Genomic DNA, 12,779 nt, shown 5'->3' on the forward strand with positions numbered 1-12,779 from the left:
GTTCCACCCTAATCGCAACTAATGCTGGTGATGAATGATATCTGATTTCTCATCCACGCTCGTTTTTTAGCCAATATTAACAATCGGCAAATCCCTTAAATCGACACCGGGGCGACCCTCTTCACAAGCGTGCACTACTACTGACAAGCTTGTAAAGAGTTTGGTCAAATAACCCCCCCCCCCAGTGGCCGATGCAGCATGAGGAAGCCTTTCATACAGCAGTGGATGAAGTCCTCTGTACGTGGTGGTCAAAGGTCGCACAGTCTCGAGTCTCAAACGGGTTATGAGGACCATAAAGTTCTACGTTCTTATAAAAGTGAGGGACCAGATCATTTACAGAATGACCACTTCATAATAAAGGTTATTTTGGGTTAGATCCCGTAAGTATAAATGTGTCGTTAAGCCGAGTTACCCCCCCCCCCCTCGCTGACTAGGATTTGAACTTTGAAATCTTCTTCTCGTGTCACATTGCTCTCGCCACAACAAACATTTTGGCGTGACGTATTGCACTAGGAAAACAATGCATTCAATCTTTTAAATAATGTATTTCGCCAAGTGTAATGATTTTCTAAATAACATATGGAGAAATCAGATATCATTTCTCCTTTGTCAAGGCGCTCTTCTCCTCCCACCCAGCATAAATACGCTGCCAAGCTTAGCAGTGTTCATTGGAGGGCTGTCTCCAACAGCTCTGTTTCTTCACCTGAGGACGGCTGCTTGTGTTGTGGACAAACCGTCGTGAGAATTTTACGATGTTTTATTTTTATTATTTTATTATTTGCCTTGTACGTGACTTTACCGAAAGAACCAAGAAGAAAAAACGTATGGATCGACAAATTCCTGGCATTTGCATGCCCATGTGACGTAGATTGCCGATGCGTCAATGTCATCCGCTTGTTTGGAGCAGGGAGTTATAGTGCACGTGGGAAATTCAGTGTAAGTGCAAACATGAGGTTCGAGGTGATTCATAAGGCTCATAATGCCTATGTTAGAGAAATTAGTCAACTCTGCTTGGGATCCTGGGTCCAAATCCGGTTACACCCCACTGAATAAACTTGGCTCTCAAGTTAAGTGAGTAGGTGATCTCGGTCTAGTTACAAAGCTGCATGATGAGAGAAAAAAATACAATCTAAAAATAAATTTTGACTTAAAACTTTCGTGACTGCAGGAATTCATATCATTGGTTCTTTCAGTAAAGTCACATAGATAGAAAATAAAAGTTTAATTGAATAGAAATTAAAAAATCAATTCAAAATAGAAGCAAAAAACCATGACGTTTCGATCGCAACACAAGTGGTCTTCATCAGGTGACTTTACCGAAAGAACCAAGAATATGTAATCTAAAAATAGTACATATTACACGTACATTTTCATTTCATTTGACCTAGGGTCGCTCTGAGGTTTAAACTTTAATAGCAGAATTGGTCATTGAAATGCGGCAATCCACGTGACCGGGAGCTGTCCAGTGTTCTATTGGCGTGGCCGCTCGTCATGACTTCAGAAGTAGTTCTTCGTTGTCATCTTCAAGGGCCATTCACTGACCACGACTTTATACACCGCTGACGCAAGGTGTTCTGAGAAAGAAATGTTTTCACCTCGTGACAGTAAATCCGATATCACAATCTGCTCCGCTGCAGCTGCAATTTAATATAAGTGCTCTGTCTTCTCCTGCGTCGTCTCCTGCAGCTGCTGTTCCTTCTGAGCCGCCATTCATGACTGATTTCGTTCATCTTTTGTCATCCATTCGTGGCTTCCCACTTTTCACAAGTCGCCTTTCATACATTTCCTATTGCCGTGGTGAAAGTGATGCCTTGGAAATTGTTTTAAAGTGCACTGCAATTCAGATTTATGTCATGCTGACGCTACTTGATTCTAAGTTTAAACGCAGCTGGATGGCACGATGTGTACTTGGATGAAAAGTCAAAGCTAAGGTGTTAACCCCTCCTTGCCATATATATATAAACTGATCACATTCATCATTAACAGTGCCTGATAACAGATTCATATATCAGAATCGGTTTATTTATGTATACTGGAGGAATCTGATGAGTTATAAATCTCCTTTTTACAAATGTCCAGTCGGAGCGTGTCAGAATGTTAGAACAACAACGATATAATAATTGCCTAATGGTTAGAGTGATAGGAAAGTGAAACTTTGTGGAAGGAACAATGCCCCCAATGTCAGCCTATCACCTATATATTTTCTGTTATAAGGCAGTGTTTACGATGAATGTGAAAAAAAAAATCTTTGTTTAAAAGTTCTCTAAATATCAGCACGGCATCTGCTATGAAGTCCAAAGTGATGTTTGCATGTACACGTACGGCCAGATTGTCAATCTACCAGCTGCCGGGTAAAGGGCTTCCTTGTGCCGCACAATGTCATGGCCGTTATTTGACCACACTTCGTCGTACTGGTCAATGCGGGCTTGTGAAGTTTGGGGTGGGGGGTGCAGAACAATAGGGATTTGTTTTTTGGTTGCACTGCCCACATCACCTGCCACACTTGTTCTGTTGTTATTTGTGGTCACACCCATCCAAGCAATATCCACGCTGCACCCTGCTTATGACAACATTATTTTATTGTAGAGAGACTATGTGTTGTCTCTTGCTGTGGTCTGGGGCTGTTCTTGCTGTTGTTTTGCTGCCTTGCGCAAGCTTTCGAATTGGTTTGCTTATGAAATTTGAACTTATATATTTTATCTATTTTACGTATTTGTTTTTAGTAATTTGCTTATCTTTCTTATACTTTGCACCCTTTAGATGTTTTTGTATTCCCCTGGGGAACAACACAAATACCCTGCACCAACGCTGTTGTGGTGAGAGCCGTTCATTAAGGGGGAACAACAGCCTGATCTTCTGTTGCTGTACATACAGCTTGTGGGAAACTGAAGTTGCATAGGCCCGAAAAATGCAATTTAAAGATGACGCAGAGCGTGTTGTGGTGAAGGCCAAGTGTAGTGGCATCCACGGTATTGTAGTTGTATGTGCGCAGCACTTGCACGTGGTATTTCTGTTGATTGCTATTTAATTATTTGAAGAGAACTTGGGTAGATGGGATTGTTTTTGTCCTTTCTTCGGTGTTAAAACAAGGATGTTGAAAATCAAAAGCGAATTTCAATGAGTGACATTCACAATACACGGTGCTGAGGTAAAAAGGAAATTTTATTGAAAAGTTTCCAACGGGGACCTTTTGTACTTGAGCTCATTTTTCAAAACACTACTTTTTGAATCTCACGCAATTCAATAATTATTTGAACTCATGGGAAATGCATTGACTCAATTTGCTGAGAAAGTCATGCCAGTATTGCATTGGCAATTCTCATGGGATATTTAGCAGTTTTTTTACCGGTTGTGATTGGGCACATTTGTTAATATACAATAATGGTTTGAAAGTATATTTGGCTGCTGTAAATTTTCACGGAACAAGCCACTTTGTAGAGATATAATTTGTAGCCTGTTTGTTTCTGAAAAAAGAGCTCTTTAGCTCAGTGGGCCTTACCTGGTAAAATAAGAAGCTACGTTTTTAGTTTAGAAGAAATTTGAAGTGTAAGGGGAAAAATACTTTAACGCTTAGATTATTTGCGTGCGCGCGAGAGACATTTTTAAGTTAAGTATGCCTTGCCTGGAGTGTGAGTGTGTGACAAGTTGCAGTGCTTCATTTGTTTTGGGTTAAACCGAAGCTATGGGCAGGAGGATATATTACACCATCGCTCCTGTCAGATGTGACCTTAAAACCAATAAGTTCTGTCCCAACCATAGCTTAAAAATATGAGCCCTACGTTACAGGATATATCTGAAATGCGTCACTAAATGGGTGCAGTGATTGCTGGATTTACCCTATGTTATTGCTCATTCAGCTGGTATGGTTTTGTAGAATGTTAAGGAGTTTTTTTAATCCATTAATTCTGTCAACGACAATGGCTATTTTGATTGTGAAATTTAGGTGAGGTTCAGATACCACTTGCCCCTGTTTATGAAACGTGGTTGTCTGGGAGCGCATCACCTTTGTGCTAACCGCTGAACTTTATTGGCTCAAGCATAGTAGAGCTTAATTTCCAAAGTCCAGAGACAAAGCCAGCAACCACAGCACATCTCACCAGGTACTTGTTTCAAGCTGTAGCCACTGCACCACTGCAAGCCACTGCACCATATACACACCGTACATAGACAAAGATCCCCCATATAGCCTTTAGCAGACTGTTTAGGGCAAGTGCTGTTAGCAAGTAGCACCTATGAAGGCCGGCACGGTACACAAAGAGGATGGTTGGCCAGCACCATGCCCCACCACCTTTGTCTCCCCAGTGGCGATGTTTACGCACCGCACCAGGTACTCATTGGAGGCTGAGTCGACCTAGGGGAGGCCCAGGACCTATTCAGATAATCGTACTTGGTGTTGGCCGTGAGTGGGAAAACGACCTCAGGTCACCGGGTTCATTGCACGGCGCACTAACCGCTCCACCACCGCTCCCCACGAGCATCCACATTTACACACTGTACACAAACATCCATATATACATCACACGTGTAGTGAGCTCTGCGGTTCAGAAAGAAATACGTTTGTCTCCGTAGAAGAGCTTATCCACAAAACACTTTTGTGTGAATGTCTGCTGGGGATTTGTGGAGCCAGGCATTGATTGAAATAAAGCGTAGACGCAGGGCAAGCGTGCATATATATTAAAATATATTGTTAAGAATTTCACTCGGAGCAATGGGGAGGGGCGGTGCCAATTTTCCCTGTACAATTTAATGAGTTGGCCATTGCAAGTCACTTTAAAAAAAAAAATCTACTTTCAAGGCTCGACCTTTGTGTTAGCTTCCTGTCACATTATAATGCAGCCGTCTGGCTGAAAGTACAATTGATGGGACAACAGAAGATTTAAAAATATCCCTGCATGTGAGCTTGCGGCTGTACAATCTTTTATATACTGTCTCTAAAAGGCTCGGATGTAACATTGACCATAAGAATCAATTTACGTTTAAGTAATGCCCCGGTGGGCACAAACTAACTAGCGGGGCATTAGGCTGCCAGTCGGGGGTGTTTATTGCTTCTCTGTGTAATCCCAATTAAGTGATTTGTGGGTAATCTTCAAATTTGCCAAATTTGAATCAATGCGCACACATTGGCCAACTTGTTTTGTAACGACGTCAAGGGATTTTTAACGTTCGCTGTGACCCAGATGGCGAGTATTTCATGGGTGATACACACCGCCGCAGTAGTCACCAGGGAAACCTGCTGGATTCGAACTACGAACATCCGCAACGATTGGCGAAATATGCCTACCCTTGTGCCGTGTCAGCGCCCCCATATGCAGTTAAGATTAATTGCTCAAAATTCTACTTATTCTGGCTTTTTGGTGACTTGCCTTTTCTTTTGTCAACTTTTCTTGTTTGCTGACAGTTAATATACGTGTAACACCGTTGTGCTTAACATTGGCTTAGAACAGACTTTATTTCAGTAGTTTATTGTTGTGGGCTATGGCCCTTCAGATCTCTGCAGAGCGTTGTTGTCTGGTACGTTAGCGAGCGCGCTGTGCTAAGAACCTCAGTGAACTGACTACGATTGTCAGCCACGACCAACATCATCGGCCAGTGATATCAGAACCGGTGCCTCTGCATCCCCCATTCACCAACACACACCGACCAGCATGGTGAAGTATGGCCAACACATCCCTGTGAAGTGACATGGTGTTGTGGGGGAGACCATCAATTGGTGGATTGAGAAAGTGGCTGCAATATGTTCAATGTTTATTTGACCTAATTGAGTGCACTGTACATGGTCTATTAATGATGACAGCGGTCGTGCGTTTCTCATTTGTACTCGTACGCCACCGGCAACGCAATCGCTTAATCATTTACGCGGCATTTAATATTCATGCGCTCCCCCCCCCGCCCTTCGTCCACCCCAGCAGCGTCGCCACCGTCGGCCAACGGCCTGAACCGCTCTCCCGCTGCTCCTCCTCCGTCGAGCGGCCACCCGTCGTCTCTCGAGCCCCTGGGCCGCAGTCGCAGGGGGGGCCCGGTGGGGGGCGCCGGGGGGGCGGCCGTCACAGCCGCGGCCGCACCGACCTCCTCGGCGGGGGCCATGTCGTCGTCGCCGCACGTGGACCCGGACGTGAAGCCCGGCGAGTTCGTGCTGCGCTCCCTCATCGCCGAGTTCACGGTGCACGCCGAGCTCAAGTTGCACTCGGTGCTTGTCGAGTCGCTGGTGAGTGGGGCGGGGGGCGGCGGGGGGGGGGGCGCCACGCGTCAGTCACAAACGCGCCCGCGGAACTGCCCGTTGCATCCTGTGGAATCCCTACAGCTTTTGGCTAGCCAAGTTTTTTTGTGCAGGTCTCATTAATTACACACAAAGTGCTTGCCAAAAGTGAACCACAATACCTTGCTGATCACGTGAAGGAGCACAAACCATCGTGCGAACTCGGTCATCCCCGTAGCAGTTTTTGGCTGGCCATCAAACAAAGACGGTCACCGCATCGCACGCTTTCAAATGCGCTTCTGCGGCCGTCTAGAGTGCTCTGCCTTCCAATATTACGGAAGCCACTGGAGCTATGTACTTTTAAATAATCTAGAATGAAAACGCATTTCTATAGATCTTATTTTTGTGTTTAGTTCGTTCTCCTTCCCCCATACCTACAATTAGCACGGTTGGCTACGTATGGTGCATAGCTCCAGTGGTTTCCTAATATCGTGAAGCCACTCTGAATATCGGTAAGCCACACCCATGCACCAACTGTATATTTAGCATCTTGCCTTTACCCGGTTCTTTTTTGGAGTGTTTTGCATGTATATGGAGAAAATATCAACTGAAATACCCACAGACGTGTCAGGATTTTGCCTTCCCTGCTGCCATCTTTTAGCCACTGTGTAGCTCAGTAGTTTGGGAATCTTTCAGCACATGGTCATCTCTGAATCATCCACCAACCCTACCTCAAAAGTGCTGAATTACAGATTTAAACTACAAGCCCACAGAGATGATCCTATGGATAGTCTGGCCCCTGTCATAAGAATGTGGAAATTTGTAAGCTGGTTTGAGGAACCCAACGAATATAAGTACACCGTCTAACACTCCAATGATCCTGATTTATATGATGCATTATTATTAATGTATGTCACAAACTAAAAAGGACATCAATGTATCCTCCAACTGCAAACACAATTGTAATCTTAACCGTATCCATAATTCCCTTACATAACACTCACCGTCGATTGGCCCATTGTGAGTCTCACGTTATTTTTAATGAGAAAACTTGTTGCAAAAACACAAAGCACCGTCAAATTGAGACCAAGCTGGCATTGCTTGTGCAAAGTAGAAAATCACTTGCATTTTTCATTAGGGCTCACTGTGTGTGTGCGCGCGTGCATGTCGTGTGCATGCCCTTCATGGTGCGATGTGATTTTTTGAATGAATGCTGCACATGCCGATATTATTAGTCGTGGTAGTAGTACGGTTAATGCTCTCATTCGCATGGCAGAGTTAAGGCGTTATAATGGCTTAGATGTCATTTACTTTCTCAGCCAAGTTTCTTCTTTTTTTCTTGTCATCACATTCTTTGCATCGTGCACTCACGCCAGGCTAATCGCGCACGTCCAAATGGAACGCAGCTATCTCAGTTGGCACCAACACATTCCATGCTGATATCTCGTACCGAATGTATCGCCATGACCATGTAAAGACATGACCTAGCGTGTGTGGATATTCTACGTTGTTATTGCTGCAATCTTCATTATATCCTGCCTGGTGGTGTCGTGGGTAGATCGCACAAGTAACAGAAGGCTTAAAGTTGACATTTCAAGTGGTAACCAGTTAATCTTTCATCCATCTGGGGGTGATAAATTGCGTAACGATTTGTGGAAATTCAACAGTGGTTGTCCTATGGTGAGACAGATCCCTTCTCGAAGAAAGGTTTCTCTATAAGCTCGTTAAAAAGTGGTAATGTGAGTGACATGCATTGCAGGTTTATTAAAGTGGGTGGAGTGCGCAAACTTGGTGGGTGTTTAATTACAATAAGCAATCATAGCCAATTTATATATTTTTTTATCATGATGCTTGTTTACCCTGACATTTTCAGGCGAGTCCTGTCAAGTTTTCTTAGTAGGGGGTAATATTTCTGTATGTAATGCAAATTAATTTGCATTTCATAATTCAGCATTGGGATGCTTTCCCATATATATTAATTATATGGTTTTGCTTTGAAAAAAAAACAGAGAACTCAGGGAAAATCCCATGCAGGACAGGAGGACATAATACAAACTCCGCACACAGAAAGGAAGCAGAGTTGGGAATTGACCCCGAGGGCGTCTTACGGTGAGGCGCGACTGCCCTGCAACTAGGCCCAGACTGGTCAGAGGGCAGCAGTCCGTAGGGAAAATGCCCTTTGGGGCCGGTCTATGTGGGGAAACTGGAAATGTGATCAGAGTAAAACATTTGAATATACATTTTTTAATTAAACTATTTTACTACCTCTAATTTGCACGCTTCATTGCTTATTTAGGCTCTTAGTAGGCAATAAGTCCAATATTCGGCAGCCCCAAATGATTTTTCCTAACCGGCCTATTTGATTTTGGACCCAGCTCAAATGGGCCAATAAGATGGCACTACAAAATCACGCTAATATGTCACAACACAATTCTACCTACGAGTATACATTTTGTCGCACAGCCGATTTTTTGTTCATAAAAAAAATAATTTCCCATAATCCCGAATTTGGGCCGGTGTGTTTACAAATGCCGGGGCCGATTTTTTTTCTCCCGGTCCATCACTTGCCTGCAACACCCATGTGACGGAGCTAGACCGCATCGACAGTTGCTTCAGAAGGTAAACCATACTTCACCGGTGAATCAACGTAGTTATTTTTTTCAGTGTTTACCTGATTAAAAATATATATTATTAACACAACGTAAATAATGTCCACCGTAATTAAAGACACATTTTAACATTGAGTGCTGTACGGAGAACCAAATGTCAACCCATTTTATGTACCCCATGTGTTGGAGGATTAGTTTACACTAAACCTACTCTCTTTCCATTTATCTGTATACTTTATAACACGGAGCATCCCGTGTGCACTACATTTCAACATTTCAAGAGTACGGCGGGGCACAGCTCAGCTTCTTCTGTCGTCAATTTAATGCCAAAATACGTTGTTCGTAAAAAAAACACATTTACAATGTGTGGTATATAACAATGTGTGGTGCATAACCCACATGAGATGATTACTGGTGGTTGAAGGGTCATCTTTCACGTCAAATACATTTCATCCATTTGACAAGGTGAGAGTTAATGGATGTGGAGGACAAACTTGTACGGACTCATTAGCTAACTGCAATTATAATTGTACCTTTATTTCTGCAGTTGAGCATTATATGCACGCAAAAACATTTTCGGGAGGTGGGGGAATTTGAGAATCAGAATCTTGATTTAAGCTGGAGAAATCGTATGAGCCTGTGAAGCTCATTTTTTTCCACAGATGTCCAGGACACCTGATACCAACACGTAGCAGCTCTTGCACCAGTGAGCCTGGCCCATGGTCAAGAATGCTGATGGAGTGACAGCTAATGAAAGGAATGCATCCGAAAGGATGTTGTACACCAAGGAGATGGTGGGTTAAACCCGGGTCATGGAGTAGAAGTTCGGTGGATTGCTACGTCGCAGGACTGTGAGAGATGGTGACGGATTGGGGGGATGCCTTTCAACCAGCAGTGGATTGATTGTGGGTGATGAATGCTGATGACCAGCACACATGCTTTTTGTTATGCCCCATCACTCTATGGATTTCGTTCGTCGATTTTTTTCCCATCCTAATCACTGTCATCACGGGCATGATATAACCATCGTTATCCTCAATTTGGAAAAGAGGCTCATGGAATACAACTCGGCATGCAAAATAGCTGTGGGTGAACTAACTGGCTGTTATATCCATGGCTTTATAAGTGTCTATACAGTCATCTTCATTGCCATCAGCATCATCGTCACCACCATTGTGATAGCGGTCCACCAGGGCACAGAATGCTGCATTATGGAATCGGTCAAACGTCCCAAAAAATACTTTGCCAAAATAGACAGTCGAGACTCAGTCTAGGCTTTTCCAGATAAATAAATAGACATATTGTTGTTATTATTATTAGCTGGAAATGTCTTGCGATTGCCCTTTAGATATGTTGCTCATGGATAAATTGTACCAGATAATGTCCTGTTCAGTGTCTGTGGAATGAATCACAGAGCAATTATGTAAGTCTGCCCTTTCCTCTATCCCTCCCACTCATTCCCTCCGTCTCCCTTGCATTACAGCACTCGCATCATAACCATGCATCCGTGACTACCTGATGTGTGCATATATATACGGTGTACAGTGTCATCTAGAAAACACATCTAGTAAACACAAATTGTTACATGGTGTGTGATTTAATGCACACATTTTATTCACCAATGCCGATCTCTGTGCATTGGTGTAGATATTGCCAGCAGGTAGCATCTTCACAGAGCGGTTTCACGGAAAGCATATCACGAATATTCACACTGTGGCCCGGTAAACTGTAATTCAGAAAGGGCGTCACGTATCTGACCGTGCCATATCCACTCTGACCAAGTAACTGTCCACACCCATGTTAGTATTTTTCCACTGTGTAATTATCATTGCCCACCGGTGCAGATTTGCGATAATGTACTATACACTGATTAGAATATCTTAATCTTTGTTGGTAGCCCTAATGGCTACAGCAGTGAGAATTCCATATTCCTATGATGTGGATTACCCCTTCGGACCAAACGCTATTGATTTCCCACAGTTATGTTCTCAACATCGAGAGATGATGGACTGAGTTACCCTATCATTTTTCAACCTTGTAATTGGTAGTGAAGTGCATTGACCACAGAGCCGCCCAGCCAGATTGTACCTGAAGGTTAGAAACAGGAGTATAATGGTGGATTGTGGGGGATTTATTATGAGGGAAGGCAAGGGCAAATATCAAATATTTAGCATAATGATTCGTCCCTGACACGATGTAATGAATTGTCATCATAGAGGGTCACAATTTCCTGATAGAATGGCTTTCATGTGCTGCTGTTGTGGCAAATGTAGTGCCTCTAGTGGCTGTAGGTGTCCACATTGAACCTGTTCTGTATGGAGTATACAATTTATATCTGACCAAATCACCTGGACTAGACATCTGTAAAAAAAAACTACTGGACATCTGTGAACAAGCGTTTTATAGCTCATCGGATTCCTCCAGTATAAATAAATAAATATTCTATTTCTGATGTGCTGCCACCTCTATACTGTCCGCCTTCACCAAACCGCACTCCGTGACCCAGCAGTGGACTTTAAAAAGGGATCTATATCTACGTCCATGCAAATACACAATCTTTCCGTGCACGCATCATTATTCCATGCATGCACCGACTCAACCAGGGATTTGCTGCTGCTGCTTAGCACGCCTGGGGTCGTTTTTGCGGCATGATGCAACGCTTCCCTTTTTAGCCCCGGGAGCTGCGACCCGAGACACAGTGAACCCATGGGGGTGAGAGCAGTGGGAGCCATATCCAGTTACTAGGAAATGCTTGTTTTGTTGGCCTACGGGGCGGGCTCCTGATGACTTGGTGGGAAAGTGGAGGTTGTGTGTGCGCTCTTGCTTAGGAATGTGAGCACCGTGTACTGGGAGGAATTATTATTTCTGGGTACACCACAACGTACGTTATTGTATGTAGAACTTCCTTCGCACCATACATAGCAAAGCGTGCTAATCGGAGATGCGGGGCTGCTGCCGTGGTGCAACGGTTCACACACTGAACAAACCTACTTTAATCCCCCCCACCCCGCTTATGTCCATCTAGCAATATAAATGGGTACAACACAGTCGATTGGCGGGCCTTGGGTGTGGGTAACTCGTACCCCTTCAAAGACGTCTGGCCAGTGCGGAAGAAGTGGGTATGATGATGTACACGTACGTCATCAGTTTTTCTTCCGATTCCATTCCGCTTAAGTGCGTTTACCTCTTTGGGACGGAATCGGAAGTAAACGACCATGTGGGAGTGTGTGTGGCACAGTCTGACGCCAGCTATTGTAGGGTGCGGTCGTGTCGCTACAGTTCTGTGCGGTGCATACAGTCTTAAAACAGCGGTGCTATGCCTCTCTAAATGAAATTAACATTGAACTGCTTGCGCGTTCCAAGATTCAACGGTGAACGGGACCCACACCCTGCAACTTGGATTTAGGAGAGCTCCTGTTCACCCTGGAAGTATTCACCCTGGAAGTGTGAATAGGAGCTCTCTGGAACTCCCTCTCATGGAAGCTCTCCTGAAAAAAGTGGCGTGATGAAGCTATTTCAGGGCTGCACCTTTACCTTTTTGCACTACATGTATTCATCTGATTGCGAGGTGCTGGAGCAGAGTGCTTGATACACAGTGGGAAGGTTGCACGTTCAAACCCCAGTCAGTGCGTCACTTTGATCCATCACATTTATGACGTTGATTAAATGAATACCGCTTTGGGGGAAGTGAGCAGTATTTGTCCTGTGGATGGACCATTTATTTCCTTAGTAATGTAGAATTTCAATGACATGTCAGGAATACGGGTGATTTATATTCACCTTAACTGGCATGTTGTAGAAGTCCTTTTTTGTAAATGATTTATTTGAACACATTTGCAAAGTCGATTATCATGGTTAGCTACGTACGGTGCGAAAGAAGTTCAACAAACATAAGTGGCATTTACATGATTAAAAAATTGAATCGTCATTGATGTCCTTGTCCTTTTTGACTTTGTGATGACGCTTCCCAAATT

At 43.8% G+C, this 12,779-nt stretch overlaps 1 protein-coding gene across 17 annotated transcripts in view; it reads left to right on the forward strand.

Moving 5' to 3' along the window:
* Positions 1–12,779, forward strand: part of LOC144936108 (protein furry homolog-like) — a 267,791-nt gene that overhangs the window by 126,640 nt on the left and 128,372 nt on the right. For 13 of the 17 annotated variants that reach the window (XM_078862979.1, XM_078862964.1, XM_078862967.1 and 10 more), the window contains one exon: positions 5,907–6,205. In XM_078862979.1, the coding sequence (XP_078719105.1) occupies positions 6,083–6,205 (123 nt within the window). In that variant the 5' untranslated portion in view covers positions 5,907–6,082. The remainder of the gene's footprint in view (positions 1–5,906; positions 6,206–12,779) is intronic. The other 4 variants (XM_078862980.1, XM_078862965.1, XM_078862973.1 and 1 more) reach the window with 1 other exon arrangement.

Source organism: Lampetra fluviatilis, chromosome 15, assembly GCF_964198595.1.
Source record: "Lampetra fluviatilis chromosome 15, kcLamFluv1.1, whole genome shotgun sequence".
NCBI lineage: Eukaryota > Metazoa > Chordata > Hyperoartia > Petromyzontiformes > Petromyzontidae > Lampetra > Lampetra fluviatilis.